Here is a 24,063-nt window from a genome sequence, read left to right as displayed (position 1 = left end):
AATTCTCCACTGAAATTTTCTTTCTTTTCGTCCGTTTATCTGTCCTCTTGTTCTTAGAACATGAATCATATTTTTAAGTTTTCTTCTGATAATTTCAATGTTTCGATGTGAGTTTGCTTCTTTTGTTGTTTCTTTTATATCTTGGTTATCAGCCACATTTGTCTCCCTATTCCCATGTCTAGAATTCTTTTTGTTTTTATTGTCAGTCAAGCATTGTGTATAAAAGAATTGAAGAGATTGCAAGGATTATTTCCCACCAGAGAGGGTTCTTCTTTAACTCTGTTAGGTTTATAGGATGATCATCTCAGTGTAACTGTGATTAAGGATGTGTTCTATCCTTAGGGACACTCATTCCACCTTTGATTTGTCCCTGCCCCTTAGGCATGACCTTCCCAGTCCTTTAGTTGAAAGCCTGATTGGTCTGTCTTCTCAACCATGAGACTGCTGCAGATGCAATTCTGTCCTTTTGAGGTGTTTTGCTTAAATTTTTAGCATCCTGTTTCACACAATTTCAAAATCTTGCAGTTGTTTTGAGGTGAAGACTGATTATGTCTTTGAAGCAGACCCTCTACATCTGGTGGGATTTTTGTCTTCAAATCACTTAAGCTAAGGAAAATATCACTCTGCCATTTAGAAAATTCTAGCTCAATGCTGCATATCAGAGACTGTATCAAATATCCCCTGGGGAAAATCAGCCACATATTTTGGGTCCTTCGGGTTTCTAGCCCTATGACAACTCCACAAAAGCACTAGGCATTTACCAGCTTCTATTTCCCTGAGCAGATCTTGCTTGGCCAAATCTGATCCTCAGCCCATGCCAAGAAATGGCAAATGCTCTCAAGAAAGATAATAGCTGATAAAGGTCAACTCCACTCTCAAGGACGCTCTTCTCTGGAAGAGAAGGCATGTCTAGTCTTCGTAGCTCTCCAACTTCGAATTTCCAAAAAAAATTAAGTTTTTGTGATGGATTCACCTTCTGTTACACTAAGAGTATTTGCATACCATGACTCACTGTATCCTACCTGCAAGCAAAAGTCCCACTGGATTGTTTAAAATCAAATCCCATACATCACATCATGTTATCTAAAAATACTTCCTAAAAATACTATCCTGTTTCTCTAAGAGATAAGGACTTGATATGATCTCTTTTAAAAATTGTAATCACAATTTTAAAAAATTAAGAGTTTTATAATATAATTGGATAGCCAATCATTATATAAACCTCTCTACTTGACTCTTAAAAGACTTTGTCTGTTTGAATCAGGATCCAAGAAATTTCAACATATTGCTTTGGATGACAAGTCTCTTAAGTCTTTTTACTCCATCAGTCAGAACTTGATCAAATTCAGGTTCCATTTTTGGCAATATAAATTTATAGGTGGTGCTATGTTCTTTTAGTTGCATCATATCAGAATACACATAATGTCTGTTTAGATCCTTGTCAATTTAATACCTGAAAATACATTATTTATTATCTATATGCATTTTAAATTTTTTATGGTGAATTGAGTGAAGGTTTATAGACAAGATCATCAGTTTTACATTCAACAAATCATACATTTTATTGCATCTCAATGATTACAATCCCCTCCATGTAACAACAGTTAACCCACTTCCTCCCTCTGTTTCCTATTTTCATTCCACTCAACTTCCAATCCCTTCTTAACTTTGTCCTTAAATAGAAGTTGCCCTTTTGATTTTGAATGATTGACCACCATTCCATGGTGAGCATACCTTCTAGTGTTGGTATCCCCCCTATATACCTCTCTACTGCTTGGCTGAAAGTGGGGCCATGAGGATGAGATCCATTCCAGATCTGAAGGGTAGTTGAGAGCCATAGTCTCAGGTACTTCCAGTTTTGTTCTGACCAATAAGCTTGGTCTTTTATTATGATTTTGAGTTTTGTCCACATTTTCTCTCACTCAATCAAGAACCTTCTAATGTGAACCCTTTAGAACAGTTGGTAGTAGTAATTAGGTACCATCTAGTTCTTCTGGCCTTAGAGTCACGAAGACTGAAGTTCATGTGGTCCATTAGTCCAATGTCTATATGTATTTTTGACTAGTGGTAAGGTTATGTCTTTTCTATATGTAAAAATTTTCATTTACAGTATCATGAAATTATCTGACTCTCCTTTTGACTGTCATGTTTGTTAAAACTTTTCTTTTAGTTGTACTTAATGTCTCTTATTTCCATTTTTGTTGTTTTTGACAGATATTTAAAATTTTTTAATGCAGTTGGAGTCCTCAATCTTTGCTTTTACAACTTATTACATCACTTTTTAGGTAAAAAGTATCCACTCAGATATAGATATTCACAGATACTTTTTACTAGTTTTGGATTTGTTTGTTTGTTTTGTATTTCTTGTCTCTTATAGTTCATTATAAATCGGGCTGCGAACTTCAAGGTCAGCAGTTCGAAACTACCAGCTGTTTCATGGGCGAAAGATGAGACTTTTTGCTCCCATAAAGATTTACAGCCTCAAAATCCCTGTGTAGGGCCGCTATGAGTTGAAACTGACTCTATGGCACATAACCACCATCACCATAGTTCATTTTCTTGAGATTTATTGTGATTGGATTAGAGTTTAAATATTTTTATCCAAATAAAAAAAATAATAATTGTTTCAGCACCAAGTATTGAATTAATGATTTGTAATGACTAAGTTATTGTATATTAAATTCTTACATGTATACTCTTTGTTACTGAGTTCTTTTATTTGTATTCTTTCATCTGCAACAGCTGCTTTAAACATTGCAGATTTATAATAGGTTTAAAAATGTGTTTGGACAGTTCCTCTTCATCCTATCATTACTCTTCTTTAACAAGTTGCTTTAGTTATTCTTGCCTATTTTTTTCCAAATGATGACCAGATATTTCCAAGTTATAATTTTATTAGATTTACATTAAATCCATATATTAATTTGAGAAAAGTAGACATCCTTTCAAATACTATATCTTAAATATCTATTTCCATTTCTATTCCTCAGAATTTTAGAGTTTTAGTTTATTCTTATCACATACATACAATTCCATGTTACTATTCACAGACATTTTGTTTTGCTACAATTTTGTGTGGAGTTCTTATGTTCATGTTGTCATTATTCATTGATGCTATAAAGAAAAACTATGGATCTGTATATATACTTGTTATGTTTCCTCTCAATGTATTGACCTCTAACCAATTACCCCACCACTTGTCTGTTAGTTTCTTGTACTGTGGTGACTTGCAAGTTGTTATGATGCTGGAATCTTTGTCACTAGTATCTTAAATACCACTAGGATCACCCATCTGTGTTGCTGCAGGTTAATGAACTGGACTACAAGGTTGGTTTGAACGACAAGGTCGGTGGTTCAAGCTCACCAGCTACTCTCTCAGAAACCCTATACAGGGTTTCTATGAGTTGGAATCCACTCCATAGTACCTAACAACAAACAACAGCAGCATTGCCCATGGTGGACAGGTTTCAGCAGAGCTTCCAGACTAAGACAGGCTAGGAAGTAGAAGTAGACTACTTCTGAGCATTTGGCCACTGAAAACATTATGAACAGCAGTAGATCATTGTCAGATATAGTGTTTATGAATAGCACAAGAATATTGTCAGATATACTGCCAGAAGATGAACCCCTCAAGTTGGAAGGCACTCAAAATATGACTGAGGAAGTGCTGACTTTTCAAAGTGGAGTTAACTGTAATGACAGGAATAGAGTAAAGCTTTTGGGACCTTCATTTGCTGATGGAGAACAACTCAAAATGAGGAGAAACAGCTGCAATTATCCATTAATAATCAGAGCATGGGATGTAAACAGTATGAATCTAGGAAAATTAGAAGTTGTCAAAAATGAAATAGAGTGTGTAAAGATAAATATCGTAGGCATTAATGAGCTGAAGTGGACTGGTATTGGCCATTTTGAATCAGATAATCATATGGTTTACTATGCATGGAATGACAAATTCAAGAGGAATGGTCTAGCATTCTTCATCAAATACAACGTTTTAAGATCTATCTTGAAATACAGCACTGTCTGTGATAGGATAATATTCAAACACCTACAAGGAAGACCAGTTAATACCACTATTATTCAAATTTATGCACTAACCACTAAAGCCAGTGATGATGAAATTGAAGAATTCTACCAAATTCTTGAGTCTGAAGTTGATCAAACATGTAATCAAGATGCATTGATAATTACTGTTGATTGGAATGCAAAGGTTGGAAACAAAGGGGAAGGATTAGTAGTTGGAAAATATGGCTTTGGTGATAGAAACAATGCTAGGGATCAAATGCTAGAATTTTGCAAGACTAATAACTTATTATTGGAATTGGAGTCCTGGTGTGGTGCTGTGGGTTAATGCACCAGATTGCAAAGCCGTTTGCACTGCAAGGTCGGCAGTTCAAGCTCACCAGCTGCTCCTTGGAAACTCTATACAGGGTCACTATGGGTTGGAATTGACTCGATGGCACTTAACAACAATAACAATAACTTATTAATTGCAAATACATTTTTAAACAACATAAAAGGTGACTATATACATGAATTTCACTAGATGGAATACACAGGAATCAAATTGACCACATTTGTGAGAAGAGACGGTGGAAAAGCTCAGTTTCATCAGCCAAACAAAGCCAGGGGTTGACTATGGAGCAGATCATCAACTGCTGACATGCAAGTTCAGGCTGAAGCTGAAGAAAATTAAAACAAGTCCACAATACCCAACATATGGCCTTAAACATATCCCACCTGAATTTAAAGACCATCTCACGAACAGATTTGAGATGACTGAGACCAGAAGACTTGTGGAATAACATCAAGACCATCAAGCAGGAAGAAAGCAAAAGGTCATCAAAAAGACACAAAAGAAAGAGAAGATCAAAATGGATGTCAGAAGAGACTCTGAAACTTTCCATCCAGCTAAGACATGAGGGAATGGAATAAATGTGGAGAATAAAAGAGCTGAACAGAAATTTTCAAAGGGCAGTTCTAGAAGAAAAAAACAAGTATCATAATGAAATTTGCAAAAACCTGGAGTTAGAAAACCAAAAGGGAAGAACAGTCTCAGCATTTCTCAAGCTGAAAGAACTGAAATACAATTTTTTTAACCTTGCCTTGCAATATTGAAAGACTCTATGGGCAAAATATTGAATGATGAAGAAAGCATCAAAAGAAAATGGGAGAAATACACAGAGTCATGGTATCAAAAAGAAATGGTCTATGTTTAACCATTTCAATTGGTAGCATATGCTCAAGAACCCATGGTACTGAAGGAAGAAGTCCAAGGTACACTGAAGGCATTGACGCAAAACAAGGCTCCAGGAATTAATGAAGTACAAATTGAAATCTTTCAACAGCACTAGAGGCACTCTCATCTATGCCAAGAAATTTGGAAGACCTGGCCAATCGATTGGAAGGAATTCATATTTGTGTCTATTCCAAAGAGAGGGAACCCAATTGAAAGCAGAAATCATCTAACAGTATCATTACTATTGCATGCAAGTAAAATTTTGCTTAAGATTATTAAAAAACGACTGCAACGTACATCGATAGAGAAAGGCCTGAAACTCAATCTGGATTCAGAAGAGGACGTGGAATGAGGGTTATTATTGCTGGTGTCAGATGGATCTTGGCTAAAAGATGAGAATACCAGAGAGATGTTTACTTTTTTGTGTTTTTGACTACACCAAGGCTTTTGACTATATGGGTCATGACAAGCTATGGATAACATTGCAAAGAATGGGTATTCCATAGCACTTTATTGTGTTCATGAGGAACATGTACATAGTCTAAGTGACAAGAGTTCAAACAGAACAAGGGGATACCAAATGTTTAAAATCAGTAAAGGTGTGTGCCAGGACTGTATTCTTTCACCAAATTTATTCGATCTATATGCTGAACAAACAATTCAAGAAGCTGGATTATATGTAGAAGAACATGGCATCAGGACTAGAGAAAGACTCATTAGCAACCTGTCATATAGAGATGACACAACCTGGCTTGCTGGAAGTGAACCTGACTTAAAATACTTATTGATAAAGTATGAATTGCACCTCAATGTAAAGAAAACAATAATCCTCAAAACTGAATCAATAAATAGCATCATGATAAAGGGAGAAAAGATTGAAGTTGTCAAAGACTTCATTTTGCTTGAATCCACAGTCACAATTCATGGAACACATGACACAGCAGTTAAGAAATCAAATGATGTGTTAGGTAAATCTGCTACATAAGACCTCTTTTTTCTTTTTCTTTCTTTTTTTTTTTTTTAAAGAAGAAGCAAACCTTTTTATTGTGAGTTACGGTTTACAGACAAGATCATCAGTTTTACATTCAATGAATCATACATTTTGTTACATTTCAATGATTGTTGCAATCCACTTCTTCCCTGTGTTTCCTACTTCCATTCCACCCATCTTCCCATTCCTTCTCAACTTTGTCCTTAGGAAAATGTTACCTTTTGAATTTAAATGATTGACCATTTCATGGTGAATATACCATACTAGTGTTGTTCCCTTCTATAAACCTATCTACTGCTTAGCTGAAAACTGAGCCATGAGAATTAATTCCTTTCCACACCTGAAGGGTGGTCGAGGGCCATAGTCTCAGGTTCCCCCTCAGTGTCTTTCTGACCAGTAAGCCTGACCTTATTATTATTTTTTTTAATAATTTCGAGTTTTGTTCCACATTTTCTCCCACTCTATTTGGGACCTTCTACTGTGATCCCTTTCAGAATAGTTGTTAGTGGTAGCTGAATACCATCTAGTTCTTCTGGCCTCATAGTCATGGAGACTGATTTCAATTCTCATCACTTGCACTTGTTATTGTTGTTAAATGCCGTCGAGTCGGTTCCAGTTCATAGCGACCCTGCATAGGGTTTTTGAGGAGCTGGCAGTGGGTTTGAATTGACAAACTTGTTACTTGTAACCCAGTACTGATCCTACAGTGCCACACCAGGGGTCCTATCACTTGCACTAGACTTCTGTAAAGTGTTCAAGAGTGAAGATATCAGTTTGAGAACTAAGGTGTACCGGATCCAAGCCATGGTATTTTCAATAGCTTCATATGCATGTCAAAGTTGGACAATGAATAAGGAAGGCCATAGAAGAATTGATGCATTTGAGTTATGGTGTTGGAAGAGAATATTGAAAGTACAGTGGACTGCCATAAGAACAAACAAATCTGTTTTGGAAGCTAGGATGACCAGATTTCATCTCTCCTACTTTGGACATGTTATCAGGAGAGAAAGACATCATCCTTGGTAAAATGGAGCATCAGCTTAAAAAAGGAAGACCCCCAGTGAGATGGATTGGCTAAGTGTCAGTAACAGTGGGCTCAAGTGTAAAACGTGTGAGGACAGTACCGAACCAGGCAGTGTTTCATTCTGCTGTTCATTGGGTTTCTATGAGTTGGAACCCATTTGAAGGCACCTAACAACAACAACAACAACCAATTTTCAGATTTCCAATTGGTTTTCTTAGATTTTCTAAATAATTTTATTTTCTAAATATTTTTCCTGCTTTGCCAAAATTATCTCTTTTAATTTTTGCTTCATGCATTAAGCAAAATATCTAGGCTAAATTAACAACATTAAGTATAACAGACACTTTATTTTATTGTTTACTTAATTAAAAATGAATCTAACTTTCTCCATAAAGTATATTATTGGCTATTGGTTTACAACAGATAGCTACTATTATGTTAGAAAGAAATCATTCTAGTTCTGGCTTTTAGAAGTTATTTAATTTTTAAAAATCTTGTGGGAAGGTGGGCACTCCATAGATAATCAAAGGATGGCTGCCTCTTCCTTGACATCTCTTCAGGTCTCTTCATATAAATTTTCTGCGGGCTAATTAATTATGTTTGAAGTAAGGTGATTCCCAACATACACACCAAATTTGGTAAAATCCATCTATACTGACCACACTCTGAACCACAAGGTCAGCGATTTAAGTCCAGCTGTTCCATGGGAGAAAGATGAGGCTTTCTGTTCCAGTAAAGATTTACAGCCTCAGAAACTCTACACAGGGTCGCTATGAGTTGGAACCAACTCCACGGCACTGAGCCCGTCCTGCCCACCCCCACCCCTCACCCCCAACCCCCGCCTTTTTTGCATGAAGGATGTTTATTGCTCTTCAAAACAAAACACCCAAATCTATGGCTGTCAAGTTGATTTTATAGTGACCCTATCCTGATGTAGTATTATAGGATAAGCACTGGACGACAAGCACTGGACCTCAAGGTCAGTTATTCAAACTCACCAAGCTGCTCCTTGGAAACCATGTGTCTCAATTGACTTGATGGCACATAACAACAACAATGACATAGGACACATATTCTTGTGTGGTGCTATAGGATAAGCACTGGACTGCTAACCATAAGGTCAGCAGTTCAAACTCACTAGCCACTCCTCAGAAACCCTATACAACAGCTATAACAACATAGGATAAAATAGAACTGTTCCAAAGGGTTTCCAAAGTTGGTATTTTCACAGAAGCCAACTGCCAGAGCTTTCTCAAGAGGAGCTATGGGTAGGTTCAACCTTTGACCTTCTGTTTAGTAGTCAAGTGCTTTAACCACTATGCCACCAGACTTCGTTTCATTGCCCTTAGTCTACACAAAATATAGTCGGTGACCGTTTTTAAATCTGGCGAATTGGTTTTGAATTATAAACATTCAGCCTGACTCTGCTACAGCAGCAGGCACACATGACTGAAATGTCAGCAATTTCAACAATGTTTAAGGTGGCAGCTGTGAGACCAGCCCCATGTGTTGCCAATTCCATAGACTTCCAAACTATGAGTAAGCCAAATTTGGTATTCTTAAGTGCTTAGTGAAAGGTCCTGGCTGGTGAGAAGTAAAAGAAAGTCTGATGTCACTGAGTTCACTCTGACTCTTGGTGACTCCTAGTGTGTCAGAATAGAACTGCAGCCCGTAGAGTTTTCAATAGCTGCTTGTTTGGAAGCACATGAGCAGGACGTTCTTCTGAGACATCTCTGGGCGGACTGAAACTCCTAACCTTTCAGTCAAGAGTGAGCTCGTTTAACTGTATCACCCAAGGACTCCCTTTAATGTAAAAGCAGACTCAAATATGAAATCAGAGAACCACGGAGTGGGTAGAAAACAGACAGTATCAACTCCAGAAAACCTACCGGTCCTTTTAGACATTGGGGTGCCTGTGTGCACCTGCCTCTGCTTAGATAATCAAGGGCTCAGGATATAGACGAAGCTTCCCTATAATGGATCAAAACCCATTGGATACCAACACCATCTTGAATGTTATTCCAACTGTGAAAGATAGGATTTGCAGTCCTTCCAAGGACAAGATGCCCCTGGATATGGTAGGGATGGCTGCAAGGTTCCTGGGTACCTAGTGCTGTAGTCAGAATCCAGATGACAAGAGCTGAGAGTCTTCGGGGCTCACATCCTGTCCAGGAACAGAGAACTACATCAAAGGAACCAGGTAACATGACTTGAACCACCTAGGAAAAAGTTTGCAAGCAGCAATAGAAGAAGGAAATTAATACATAGTTCACTTATTCAGGAAAACCCTTGTGAAGGATATAACCTAAAACTTGAAGTAAGAGACCAGGGTTTGGAGGCTGACTGACTTGGTTAAAATTCTGGCTCCATCTCCTACCAGCTAACCAACCAAATCAGCTGCCAATGAATCAATAGTGACTCATAGAAACACAATGTGTACAGCAATTTTGTTCCATAGGGTTTTATGGCTGTGACCTTCAGGAAGCAAATCACCAGGCTTTTCTTCCAAGGCATCTCTGGGTGGGTTCAAACTGCCACCGTTTTTGTTGGCAACCAAGCACTTAACAATTTGTGTCACCCAGAGACTCCTAAACAATGCAAATTAATCTTGCCTAGTGACAGAGTTCATATGTATGCTTGGTGCAGCCTGATACTACCAAGCCACAGGCATATATAAAGAACCAAATTTGTTAATTTATTCACTAATTTATTGATACTCTTCTTGGCTGGGAACATAATCCTGTCTTTGGTATTTAGCCTGAATACCGAATTAATTGTTTTTGTAAAGTCCTATCTGGAGAAATATTTTATATTCCATGGATGCAAGAGATCACGTCACCCCTATTCTGGCTAGATTTCACAGATTACTAAACACAACGAGAAGCAGGTGCAACTTCCAGAAGTAAACACAGCTGTATTCAATTAAAACTGTACCTCTAATTGGTCTTATTAAATTCACATGAAAGAGAGAGGCAGCGGGCACATAGCAGACACCTAGTCGCTGTCATTTCCCTGCCCACAGGGCACCGTTCTGTAAAGAGGGCTGATGAAAGAATAGCACAGGACAGGGACTGAGGGTGTCAGCTGTTACCCCACCCACTTGTTCAGATCTATTTCTAGTAAAACTCCAGGGGTTCTGCTTCCATTATCTCTTGCGTTGTAATAAACCTCCCCAAACCCCTGGATTAAATCACTTGCCATTTTATTTTTTATCATGATTTGGTATGTTGACTGGGCTGAGCTGGGGAGTTGTCCTGCTCCACATGACCTTGGCTGAGGTGCAGTCATGTGGGGGCTCAGCTGGGCCAAGAGAGTGCGTTCGGGTGCTGTGCTTGGTGGGGATGACTGGGGCTTTGTAAAGTTATAAGAGAATGGATTGAAGAGCGTACCAGAATCTGCTTATTCAACAGTAAACTCAAGCAAAGCAAAACAAAATCTCTACAAATACTATAGACTGTGATTCTGGCCTAAATTCCAATGCCTTCTCATTAAGGAATAGGGCAAAGTGTTAACCATAACCAGATGGGGTTTAAGTACGTTCTCCCCACCCCCAGTCTCTTTGGAGATGTTTCTTTCATCTTCTCAGTTTTACATCATCTACTGAGCTTCTCCTGTGATTCATGCCAGCATGTGTTGAAATTATCACTTCCCTTCTGGGGAATGGCATTTACACTGATTGCAGTAAATTTGACATTAACACAACTCCTCTGTCTAATTAACTGTTTGCAGTCCAATTTTGTCAGTTGACCCAATAATATCCTTAATAGCATATTCCCCAGTAGAGGACTAAATGGCATTTAGGTGTCACGTCCCTATAGCTTCCACTAATACGTATTATTTGTCTTTTATAACATTGACACATTTTTTTCTCACTAAATTTTTATTGAAGTTTATTTCAGAATTGTAAAACTCACCAGCTTAAAATATATAATTGAGTGGTTTTTAATATATTCATGAAGATGCTTAACCATCATCTGAAAAAGAAACTATACACTCATGAAGAGTCTCTCTCCATTCTTTTCTCCCCCTAATCCTTGACAGCCACTAATTTATTTTCTGTCTCTGGATTTGCCCATTCCCTACTTTTTAAAAATAGAATCTTCCAATTTTATCTAATATTTTCTGATGATTATCACTAAGTTGTTGTTTAAGTGCCGTTGAGTCGGTTCCAACTTGTAGCAACCCAATATAAGGTTTCTGAGAAGTGAATGGTGGGCTTGAGCCTCCAACCTTGCTGTTCAAATGAATCTTGAAGTCCAGTGTTTATCCTACAGTACCATACTATGTAGGTAATTTTATGCATTTCAGAGTCCCACATTTTGATGTATCCTCTCTCCGTCTGCTCCTCATTGATGTTTTGATCACTGGGTCAAGATGTCTGATTTCCCCACTGGATAATTATTACTGGTTTTTTCTCTCTTGCAATTAATAAGCTGTCTGTAAGGAAACCATGCAAAGGTCCTCCTACTCCTTGTCAAAGTTTCTCCCTAGATGTAATATCCATTGGTGAATTGTGCCTGACCCAATCTTTACTAGAATGGTTGCAAAACATTGATTTTTCAATTTTTTTATATTTACCAATCTAACCTCTAGTTTCCCTGGGAGTTCTATAAACTGGTACCAGTTTCCTTGTCTATTCACTTACACCTAGCTGGATTAGGATGTAGGCCAATGTCTTCCTCCTGTACCCTGGTCCTGGTTCCACTCTTTCTCCCCATCTGCTTTGTTAGTCAATGTTAAAGCTTCTTTATGTCTAGAGGTGATCCATACCTGAAGGATCATCCTTCCTGGAGCTCCCTAATCCTAAAAATCATCTCAAACTGGTAATCTGTTCCCATGAGCTGTAACCTGTTCAGGCGTATAACTAGTTCGTGGTCTTTTAACCACATTCATTGAAGTATTGTCTTCATGATCCACCCCAGACATATGGTTCTTTTTCTTTCTTCTTCCCTTCTTGTCTTTCTTTCTCCTGTGTGCTTGTTTACATGTTCTATTCCAGGGCCCACTTACTGTATACAAACATCATGGTTATATCTCTTTCTATAACTCGAACTCTCTACCCTCATTTCATGCGTGAACAATCAGTTCTTGGGGCCACAGAAGCAAAAGTGAGCCATGCACAGCTGGAACAGGGAATTGATTCCCTCTTCAACTGCAGTACCTAAATGTCCATCCCTTTCTTTCCCTGTGGTTTTTCACTTCTAGTCCAAGAGACCCAGAAGCCAACCTGGAGGTGAGCCCTGAAGCAAGCTGGAGCCATGCAGACCATGTGCACAGTGAAGAAGCAGACTCAGTCCCTGGAAACCCCTCTATTGATGTGGATGAGGAAAATGGGGGTCCCCAAATCTGCCGTGTATGTGGAGACAAGGCTACTGGTTATCACTTCAATGTCATGACATGTGAAGGATGCAAGGGCTTTTTCAGGTAGAGTTACCTGGCAACGCTTACCCACCTGCCACTACCAACCCACTGGTCACATCTAACAAGAGTTCTACTTTAACCCACTGAGCAGTATCTCAAAACCTAGGCTGGACCTGCCTCCAGCTTCAGAGTGTGGCCTGATGATCCAGTCAAAAGTTCCTGATTAATCTCAATCTTCGTTTACATCTCAGAGGATTCCTGAACAGGCGATCTCTGTCTTCCTGTTCTACATTGGAAAGGTCTTCTCTTCAGATAGTTCTTTGCTTCCCCATTTCTTCTTGATTAAAATAGCAGATCAGTCAGAGAAAGGGGAAATCATTTGAAAATCCAAAATGCAAGTGTTCATGTAAGTCATATAGGGGAGGTTGCTAAGTAAAGAATGGTATAAAATAAATGAAGCATATCACAAAAAAGCACCCCCTGATAACAGATAAATGGGGAGGACCAAACAATTACAGAACTAACTACATCCCAGGTCACAGCAAGGCAGGCCCAGAGGGAAGGACTCTTGTTGTTCAGCTGAAGAAACAGATAAAAGCAAAGCCAGCTCTCAGTTCAGGGCTCACTGTAGGTGATGGAGATGAAGACCAAGAAAGGAGGGGAGAGGAGAAAGGAGGAGCTCTGGCTCTGCCTCCAGGAGGGCATGGGTACATGGGAATCAGCGTTCCAACTGGGACCTTCCTGCATTCTCAAGACAAAGTGCCTGACATGGCCCTTTGCAGAGTTCTTTTTGATCATTTGAACCGAAATGAACACCCTGTAATCCCCAAAATGGGCTGCTGGTTTGGATGCCATGTGTAGGGATCCAACTGTTTGCTTCTAGAACCCACAGGAGGACTTCCAGGTGTGGATGAGTCCAGGGAGGCATTGCAGCAGCCTCTGTGTTAGGACCAGTGTGGGGTACCACCCTTATCTTCCCAGCCTCCCAACAAGGGAGTCAACTTGGGTAATGGCATGGTCAGAGCTCACCATTCTCTGGCCCCAGGGGATTGTCAGCTGAGGGCAGGTTCAAAGGAACCCACATTCCAGGGAGACACACCTGTGTTTCAGGCAGAAAGGAATGTAATAACTTTCAATATACGTTTTAACAGAGCTGTATTCCACTTAATAGCAATTGTTCTAAGGCTGTATTCCATTCCAAGAAACAAATTGGTTTGAATAGTAGGAAAACATGTTCTACCTCATAACAAGGTGTCTAGAGGCTTTAAGGATTGTGAGTTCAGAAGCTCGGTGCTTAGTTTTTCTCTTTTGCCATCTTATACAAGAGCACTGATTCCAGCTTGGCTCTCCCCTGGCAGCACAGTGTCCTAGGCAGTTAACACACTTGGCTGAAGAGCAAAATGACCCATCTATTTCTCTTTCTGGAGTCCTGGTGTGGCTCTGTGGGTAAATGTGCTGGATTGCAAAGTCCTGCAAGGTCAGCAGTTCAAGCTCACCAGCCACTCCTGGGAAACCTTATACAGGGTGGCTATGGGTCTGAACTGATTCGATGGCACTTAACGGTATTTCTCTTTCTGGAATCCTAGTGTGGCGCTGTAAGATAAGCACTGGACTGCTAACCACAAAGTTGGTGGTTCAAACCCTCCAGCAGCTACTCGGAAACCCTCTACAGGGTTGCTGCAAGTCAGGATTAAGTTGAAAACACTTAAGAATTTCTCTTAAGTGCAAGAAAACGTTTTCCAAGATTCCCAAGACTTCCTTCTCACATGACACGGCCTAGAGCTGGCCTCCTGTCCCAGCACACTCCCAACTACTCCCTAGCCAGGAGCCCCAGATCCCTCCCTGGGTATATGAGGCCAACATGACCACGTGAAGGAAGGTGGGCATCTGAACCGGACCTGGTTCTGCAAGCATGGGAGAGGCTGCCTGGAGCTTCTTTAAAGTGGTATCCATTTAGATGGTCTTGGGCTACAAGCAACCTTTTACTCCTCCCTCCTCGTTCAGGTTGTTCCTGGGACTCCCAGAGGGAGGCAACATAGTGGAAAGAGGGGAAGATGGAGCCTCCTGGCCGAGGCGGGTGCTAGGGTGTGCCCCCTGTAGCCTGTCTCCCGGTTCATGCTCCCCCACAGGAGGGCCATGAAACGCAATGCGCGGCTGCGGTGCAGCTTCCGGAAAGGCACCTGCGAAATCACTCGGAAGACGCGGCGGCAATGCCAGGCCTGCCGCCTGCGCAAGTGCCTGGAGAGCGGCATGAAGAAGGAGAGTGAGTTCGGGGAGGCCTTGGGGGAGCTGGGCGAGGGCGCTGTGAGCACGGTGCAGGTGTGCACCATGAACGTTGAGCAGGTGTGCAGCTGTGCAAAGTGCACGCCCGCCGCATGTGCATCCGGCGGGCATAAACCAAAGAGTTTGCGATTTATCTGCCTGCACCAACAGGCGATTGAGAGATGGAGGGCATCTATATTCTGTGCTTTGGAAGCTGTAGCGAGGACTCTGTGGCCAGGGCTTTGCTCTCCCCTCATATACCCTGTTGTGTCCTCTTCATTGTTTCCCTTATGCTGTTTTAACAAAATGGGGGTGGGGGCAGAGTTTGGGGGAAGGAAGCAGGTGAAACATGATGTGTGATATGACAAACCCCAAACTTCTGGCTGCTAGAGCCCACCAGCTGCCCAGCCCTGGAGTCTTTATGGGAAGACTGTTTGCAAATAGGTGAGATATCACTTAAGCTGCTGAGCTTTGATTTGCCCAGGTCACTCTGAGATTAATGTTCTAGGGGGAAAGTCTCTGTCAGTCACATGGGGGCAGCCTCTCTTTGGATGGACGACTTCCAGAAAGCTTTTTGCTTCCACCAGAGTGAGGACTGTCACTTGGCTGTTGTTGATAAAACCTGTTGTCACTCAGCTGATTCTGACTCATGGTGACTTATGTGTGTCAGTGTGGAACAGTGCTGCATTGAGATGTAAGTGACTGAGTTTTCCAAAGTAGAGCATCAGGTCTTTCTTCCTTTCTAGAGGGTTGTTAAGAGTCACAATCCACTCGATGGCAGTGGATTTGTATTTGTGTTTTGTTTTGTTTTCTTCTAAGGATTCTCTGGGTGGACTCAAACCCCCAACTTTCCAGTTAGCAGCAGAGTGTATGAACTATTTAAACTACCCAAGGACTCCTTAATCTTACCCCTCCAAGGACTCCTACAGGTTTCCTCTACACACAAGTGGGGTCCAGAAATCCATGGAAGACCCTAAGTGTCTGGGCTATCTAGATGGCCAGGGTTCATATTTCTTCTTTAGCATTAGTCCAATTCTCCTGGGACTTAAAAACCTAGAAGACCTTGGGGGCAAGGGGACTCTGAGGAGTTTATCTCTGTATATGTATATACACACAGTTGTTAAGTGCCATCAAGTCAGTTCCAACTCATAACAACCTTGTATAGGGTTTCCAAGGAGTGGCTGTTGAGTTTGAACCACAAGCCTTTCGGTTCAAATGTTCAAATCGACCTTGCAGTTCAGTATATTAGCCTACAGTGCCATACCAGGACTCAGATAGATAGATAGATAGATAGATAGATAGATAGATAGATAGATAGATAGATGATAGATAGATAGATGATAGATAGATAGATAGATAGATAGATAGATAGATAGATAGATAGATGATAGATAGATAGATAGATAGATAGATAGATAGATAGATAGATAGATAGATGAATGATAGATAGACTCCTGGTGTGGTGCTGTAGGATCAGCATAGAACTGCAAACCACAAGGTCGGCAGTTCAAACCCACCAGCTACTCTTCGGAACCCTCTACAGGGTCACCATGAGTTGGAACTGACTTGACAGCACTTAACAACAACATATATATGTATATATATATGTATATATCCCACCAGAATACAATAATATTGGGTACCATTTATTAAACATTCATTATGTGCAGGAACTATTTTAGGTCCTTTATATGCAGTATCCAGTGGGGTCTACAGACTCCGGAATCTGGAAAAATCAGGTTTCTTGTCTCCAGCATTTTCCCTTTGGCCTAACTTCTACTGTTGCCTTGGAGGTTTAAGAAGGAACTCCCCTCAGGTGTGCAACTCCCCTGAGCTGCACCTGCCTCTCCCTGCAGTGATCATGTCCGATGCGGCTGTGGAGCAGAGGCGGGCCTTGATCAAGAGGAAGAGGAGAGAACGAGTGGGGACTCAGCCACTGGAAGTGAAGGGTCTGACAGAAGAGCAGCGGATTATGATCGGGGAGCTTATGGACGCGCAGTTGAAAACCTTTGACACCACCTTTTCCCATTTCAAGAATTTCCGGGTATGCGGCTTTACGCTGACTCAGCTCCTTAAGTCCTCTGTCTCTTTACCAGGGGTTCTCAGATGTGGTCAGCGGCCAGCAGCAGCATCAACATCACCTGGGAACTTACCTGCTGAGCCAGAAACGTTGGGGGTGGGACTGTGTCTTAGAAGACCCCCAGGTGATTCTGGTATATGTGTTTGAATTTGAGAAGCACTGCTCTCTTCTTCCACAGCAGGTAGGAGTTGGGGCTGAGCTGTAAATGGAGGGAAAGTTAAAAGTTTCCCTGGCATGGCCGGCATGTGAGGCTTTATGAGGACAGAGTCAAGACCTGTTGGGATGTGACCTTTGTGAAACAGTGTTTATTGATCCAAGAAATGTTAGCGATCGCAGCAACGTTAGCCACATCTGCTCACAGTGCCCCATACCTACCCTATGGCCAGGATTGGGTGGCCTGTCCAGCCCAGAGAACTGGGCTAGTGGCTCCAGATGTGTTTTCTCCTCTGTAACAACCAGACCCTTCTCTTGGAGTCCCCCTGAGCCCATGGCCAGGGGTGTTTTGGACATAGCATGGATGGAGGCCCAAATGGCAGGGAGCAAGCCTCCTATCTGATCAGGCAGACATATGTGGGATCACTAGTTCCAGAAAACACCACCTGGTGGAAGACCAGAGACAGCAAACATGTGCTCAGTGTGTGTAAATGTGTGCCTGCAATTGTGCATGTACTGTAGATGTGGCTGGGCTATGTATGCATCAGGATCTGTGTGGGAGCTTGTTTGTGAAAATAATGCTGTCTCTCTTGCTCTCTCTCCCACTCCTGGCTTATGTCCCAGCTGCCAGAGATGCTTAGCAATGAGGTTCCAGAGTCTCTGAAGGTGCTGTCAGCAGAAGAAGCCACAATGTGGAGCCAGATCAGGAAAGATCTGTGCTCATTGAAGTTATCTTTGCACCTGCGGGGCGAGGACGGCAGCGTCTGGAACTACAAACCCCCAGCCAATGGTAATGGGAAAGAGATCTTTTCCCTGATGCCCCACATGGCTGACATGTCAACCTACATGTTCAAAGGCATCATCAACTTTGCCAAAGTCATCTCCTACTTCAGGTAGGTCATGGGAACTGGGGAAGGAGGCTGAGTGGAAAGATGTGGAAGGGAGCAGAAAATAGCCAAGAGGTGTAAATGGTTTGAGATCAATTCCGCTGAATCTGGGGGATGCTATCCCTGAGTGGTGCAAATAGTTAAAGTGCCCAGCTACTAAATGAAAGGGTAGAGGTTCAAGTCCATCTAGAGGCAACTTAGAAGAAAAGCTTGGCCACCTACTTCTGAAAACAACAACAAAACACCCACTGAAAACACTATGGAAGACAATTCTACTCTGAAAGAGTTGCTATGACTTGGAGATGATTGCCCAGCATCTGACGTGTATGGTATGGGATCCATCTCCGCTGGGAGTAGCGAGAACTCTTGCTCTGCCGCTTATTAGCTCTGGGATTGTGCACATGTCGTGTGATCTGTCTGTGTCTCAGCCTTCCCATTTTCTAAACAGGAGTTAATTATGCCAACTGGGCAGGGTTGTCATATAAAATAAGATAGTATCTGAAGAGTATCAGTGGTGGACATTCATACAGTAATTGTCACAAGTTGACAGTTTCAGAGCAGAGAATGAGTTGAAAAGGAAAGGGAAGTCAGCCCAAAGAGAAGAAAGGACAGACAGTGGGTGAGAAGGCTGCGAAGGCCACGAGGAGGCTGTGGAAGTCCTGAAAGCCAAAGGGTTGGCCCTCCTCAGAGCTGGTGGTGGTGGGTGGTGGGTGGTGGTGGTGGGTGGTGGTTGGTGCATCTGTAGGACAAGCAGAATTAGTTAGAGATCCCAGGACCTATTAATATGGTTTTTTCAGGGCTAGGTGTGGTTCTGGGTGTATCTTTCCTTAGGCTGGCCGCCTTGCTTTGCCAAGCCTGGTAGATGTTGCCAAATCACATACCTAAAGTCTGACTTGAACACCGGAACAGTGTTTCGGTGGTGACAAATTTGTTTATGAGAACAGGGAGCAAGGCCTACTTGTGAATGTGGACACGACACTACTGACCCACGTGACCACTCATTGTTGAGTACAGTCATTCTAGAGGATAGGCATTGTAAAGATAAGAAATTCAGTGTCACTGAGGTTAAGAAACTGACACATAGTCACAGTGTGTTAGTGGCAGAGGCCAGATTAGCAAGTGCCAGAGTGCAGACTTTACAGTCAGCTCCAAGTCAGGCACTGGGGAGACAGAGGATTAACACCAATTTGGCAGTGTTTGCAGTTCAGTATTATGGAGTTTTGGTGTGGCACTGTAGGATAAGCACTGGACTGCTAAACATAAGGTTAGCAGTTCAAACCCACCAGCCGCTCGTTGGAAACCTTATACAGTGTGGTTATGAATTAGAACCGACTTGATAACGCTTAGCAACAACAGGTGACACAAATGGTTGTTGTTAAGTTCCATCGGGTCAGTTCAGACCCATAGTGACCCTGTATAGGGTTTCCAAGGAGTGATAGGTGAGCTTGAACCATCGACCTTACAGTTCAAACAGATTTTTCAGTCCAGCACATTACCCCACGGCACCACACAAGGAATCCTAAAAATGGTGGTTGTTAAGTGCTGTTGAGTTCACGCCAACTCAGAGCGACCCTGTATAGGGTTTCTGAAGAGCGGCTGGTGATCTTGAACTGCCGTTTGTGATTCAAATTGACCTTGCAGTTCAGCACATTAACCCGCAGTGCCACCCACCACTTGAATATTAACTGAAAGGTTGGACGTTTGAGTCCATCCAGTGACACCTTGGGAAAAAAAGGCCCCAAATCAGCCACTGAAGACCCTATGGCATGTGCTCCCCTCCTCTGACACACATGCCACAGATGGGAATGGACTCTGCAACAAATGATCGTAAAAATTCTGAATCTAAAAGAAGGCCTGCGGTGCTGTGTGCGCTGTGTGCGGAGCACAAGGGTCTGCTTTCTGAGGAGAGCACTGTTGGGGGAAGGCTTCTTCAAGAACCCTCTAGGAAAGACACCCCACCCCCCACCCCCAGCCTCCCAGGGCCTTCTCCTTGTCAGGAATGCCGCCCTGGTGGGTAGCTGTGTGTTCCTGAAGGATGGGAAGGGTTTCAATCTAACTGAAAATATTAGATGCTTATTGAGCAGCCCCTGGAGTCCTGGTGTGGCGCTGTAGGGTAAACACTGGACTGCAAGGTCAGTTTACACTCGACTGCAAGGTTGGTTTGAACCTCAGGGTTAGCGGTTCAAACTCCCCAGCTGCTCCTCAGAAACCCTATATAGGGTAGCTATGGATTGGAACTGACTCGATGGTACTTAACAACAACAACTAAACAGGCCCTGGCTGGGCCTGTGCTCTGTGTTGGAGTGAGACAGTTTGATTTAACATATATATTAAATCAAACCTTTCTACACCCCGCTCCCCCACTCCGTCTGTTAGTCATACTGTGGTGGCTTGTGTGTTGCTGTGATGCTGGAAGCCAGACCACCAATATTTCAAATACCAACAGTGTTACTCAGGGTGGGCAAGATTCAGGGGAGTTTCCAGACAAAGACAGACTAAGAAGAATGGCCTTGAAATAGCCTTCTGCAAATCAGCCTATGGAAACACTATAGATCACGGCAAACCACTGTCTGATAGGGCACTGAAAGGTGGCAGAGCATTACACAATTGTCACAATGGATTCTGGAAAGAAAGGTCATAGGTGAGTGTGCATCCCACACCCACCTGCAGGTGGCTTCCATACCAGCGATCCTGGAGAGGAGACGTGTGAGGCAGGGCAGCCTGTCCTTTTGTTGTACATGGGGTTGGCATGGGTTGGAACCAACTCGATAGAAGCTAACAATATCACACCCAACAGAGGCAACAGGACACAAAAAATACTTCCCTCCATAAGACTTATGCCGAAGGAAGATCACCCGCTGAGGGACCTTGCACCTTGGACAAATGTCTGGGAGGAGCAAAGACATAGTCATTCTAAGCAGGGAAACTGAGGCAGAAAGAATGAGGTCAGATCCAGTAACTAGGAGTCAAGTCATCAGCTGTAGGAAAGTAATGATGTAGGGGATTGGAAGAGCTAAGGTTAACCTGTAAGGAAGTGGCCCCAAGCTCAGTGAATAGTAGAGGAATATGACAGGGAAGAGTCATTGGTTGCCTGGGTTGTGGAGCGAGAGAAAAAACAATGGTAACGGAGCCCAGCCTAGCTCTGCTCCCAGCTCCCAGTGAGCTCTGCAGTATGAGAGTGGGCGTGGGCACTTCCCAGGGAGCTGGCTCTCCCTCCCTTCTTGCTGCAGGGACTTGCCCATTGAGGATCAGATCTCCCTGCTGAAGGGGGCCACCTTTGAACTGTGCCAGCTGAGATTCAACACAGTGTTCAACTCAGAGACTGGGACGTGGGAGTGTGGCCGGCTGTCCTACAGCTTGGAAGACCCTGCAGGTACCTGAGGGCCTCCTGCCTGCCCTGGGAGCGGGTGGACACACCGGGAGGAAACGAGTCCTGCCAGGACATGGCAGAATTTTCCCACTGACATCATCGCTGTATCCCAAGACTCAAGCCCGGTGGGTAAAATGGGAGTGGGGAGAGTGTGGTTCTTACCTCAGATACCCTGTCCCTGGGGTTGCAAGGTGGGAAGATTGGGCAGTGGAAAGAAGGTCAATGGTGAATGTGCATTCCACACCCACCTACAGGTGGCTTCCAGCAGCTGCTCCTGGAGCCAGTACTGAAGTTCCACTACATGCTGAAGAAACTCCAGCTTCACCAGGAGGAGTATGTGCTGATGCAGGCCATCTCCCTGTTCTCTCCAGGTGACGTGCCTCCACCCCCGGCCTGTCCCCAGTGTGCTCACACCTCCTGCACAGCCAGCCGGCTGACTCCAGGCTCACCCAGTCCTTCCCTCCCTTCTCCTCCTGACTGTCTCCAGTTCTGCAAGGTGGTTGGTTGTTGAGTGAGTTCTCCTCCCTGGGCCTGGCTGAGCAGGTCTTGAGCCCCAGCCTTGCAGGTACCTCACCACCTGCTTCCTTGCCCTCCCCTTCAGACCGCCCAGGAGTGGTGCAGCGCAGCAAGGTAGACCAGCTACAGGAGCGCTTTGCCATGGCCCTGAAGGCCTATATTGAGTGCGAGCGGCCCCAGCCCGCCCACAGGTAAGCTGCAAGCAGAGAGAGGATGTGAGAAGGTGGGGGGTGCGCCCACACTGCCTGTCTTTGGCCTTGCCCTCAGGCGGCCTCTGACAACCAGGCCTTTGAGGATCCTGAGGGCTCCTGTCCAGTGTACCTGAGCTCCAACCCCAAAATGGGAAACAGAAGGAGAGCCAGACCTGTGCTAAGCAGTTTACATGCATTATCACCTGCAGTTTTCAAAATAGTCCCAAGAGGTGGAGACTGCCACTATTCTTGTTCTGAAAGGGAATGAGGCTTGGGAATTGCCCAGGGGTCCACAGACAGAGGGGTAGGCCTCAGGCCAACTGAAAAACCTGTGCTCTTGTTGAGCACTTGCCTCCCAGGAAAAACTTGGTCTGTGGGTTCTGCTACCTCCTGGGGACAGCACAAGCCTATATGGGATAGGCTATGCCTTAGTTCTGGTTGTAACCTCAAAGGAGGAAGTTCTTTGGATGTGGCTCACGTGGGTCCTTTCTCACCTTCATTGGCCCTTTGCAGTCACATGGCCTACTATCCCATCTGATACTCACAGTCCCAGGGATGAACTGAGCCCAAGTCCTCATGGGACAGAGCTTTAGGCCTTCACTGAGTCAGTTCCGACTCATAGCGATCCTGTATAGGGTTTCTGAGGCTTGTAATCTTTGCAGGAACCAAAAGTCTCATCTTTCTCCCATGACTGGGTATTGTAGACTGAAACCTCACATCCCTACTTGGATTGCACAAGGTTTCTGTTTGGCTCACCTCCTGGGGTGCTGAGTATGGCTGTGTTTTATTTGATTGCTCTCTAATGAATGAAGCCAAGGGCTAGAGATAAAAGCTTACTTTTCCATCATGGGGAAACTGAGTCATGAGGCGTGTCTTAGACACATCAGACTCCAACTGTTCCTCGCAGTCTCTGGTGGTCAACCAAGGCAATGGGTTCTTGCTTTCAAAATTAACCTATGCACTTACTGCCTGCATTGGGCGTCGTACCTCGAGGTAGCAGTTTGAAACTACCAGCTGTTCTGCAGGAGAAAGGAGACTTTCTGCTCCCATAAAGATTTACAGCCTCAGAAATGCTATACAGGGTTGCTATGAGTCAGAATTGACTCCACGGCACACCACCACCACCAACACCACCACCACCACCACCAATGGCAGAATGCTTCCATGAGATCTCAGAGGACACAGGCCATGGATGGGGTGGGCGTAGGTAGTTCACACTTCAATAACTGGTCCAGCTGTCTGGTCTTCTGGTCCACAGGCTGAAGAAACAGCTTAAGGAATGCAGCCAATTATTGTCCCCTGGCTGACACGAGGTGGCCAGAGATTAACCAGCCCCTGACTTGCACAGCCTCAGAGCTATCCCAGGGGCGGGGGGATGGTGGGCTGCACCCCTAACCTTTCCTCTGGCTGCTCTGCAGGTTCCTGTTCCTGAAGATTATGGCCATGCTCACAGAGCTCCGTAGCATCAACGCCCAGCACACCCAGAGGCTGCTGCGTATCCAGGACATCCACCCCTTTGCTACCCCTCTCATGCAGGAGTTGTTCAGCATCACAGATGGCTGAGCAGCTGCCCCTTGGGTGGAGCCTCTGTGGGCACCAGATCCAGAGCCCTCTGAGCTGCTGCTCATGAGACTCCATAAATGGACACCAGTAACAGCCAACAAGGCCCTACTAGTCCAGCCTGCCCAGGGAATTTGCCATCTGCTATGACCACAGCTGGTTGACATTCCTTAGGAAGGGGCCATGAATCCTCTCACACCTAGTCTCTAAGCCGGCAGCTCAGTCTGTGGAGAACAGAACCACAGAACTGATGCAATGAGTGCCTCTCCTTCCAGAAGGTTCTGTGGTCTGGGATACCATGCTTGGGCCTTCAGAGGGTCTATGCCCAAACCAAAGCTCTTGAGACTATGCACCGCTACCTCTAGGAACTCTGTCTCCCACACCGCACTCATTTTGAACCCTCAGCGGCTCCTTCGTGAGCTGCTC

General features: G+C 43.6%; 1 protein-coding gene across 1 annotated transcript; it reads left to right on the top strand.

The window, feature by feature from the left end:
* The first annotated feature begins 12,468 nt into the window (after positions 1-12,468).
* On the top strand, positions 12,469-23,640 carry NR1I2 (nuclear receptor subfamily 1, group I, member 2). Its single transcript, XM_006864149.1, has 8 exons — positions 12,469-12,681; positions 14,748-14,881; positions 16,737-16,924; positions 17,738-18,006; positions 21,231-21,373; positions 21,625-21,741; positions 21,972-22,077; positions 23,496-23,640. The coding sequence occupies exons 1-8, from the start codon at positions 12,650-12,652 to the stop codon at positions 23,638-23,640; spliced, it is 1,134 nt and encodes a 377-aa protein (XP_006864211.1). The 5' UTR covers positions 12,469-12,649.
* The last annotated feature ends 423 nt before the right edge of the window (positions 23,641-24,063 follow it).

This window comes from Chrysochloris asiatica, unplaced genomic scaffold (assembly GCF_000296735.1).
Source record: "Chrysochloris asiatica unplaced genomic scaffold, ChrAsi1.0 scaffold00061, whole genome shotgun sequence".
In the NCBI taxonomy this organism is placed as follows: domain Eukaryota; kingdom Metazoa; phylum Chordata; class Mammalia; order Afrosoricida; family Chrysochloridae; genus Chrysochloris; species Chrysochloris asiatica.
The sequence above is the reverse complement of the archived record's forward strand: the minus strand, read 5'-3'. Positions and strand labels throughout refer to the sequence as shown.

Bases quoted from the DNA above. Each gene is read 5' to 3' on its own strand.
- NR1I2 (XM_006864149.1), top strand. From the start codon at position 12,650: ATGACATGTGAAGGATGCAAGGGCTTTTTCAG. The intron at 18,007-21,230 runs GTAGGTCATGGG...TTCTTGCTGCAG, and splicing joins AAAGTCATCTCCTACTTCAG to GGACTTGCCCATTGAGGATC. The intron at 22,078-23,495 runs GTAAGCTGCAAG...GCTGCTCTGCAG, and splicing joins CGGCCCCAGCCCGCCCACAG to GTTCCTGTTCCTGAAGATTA.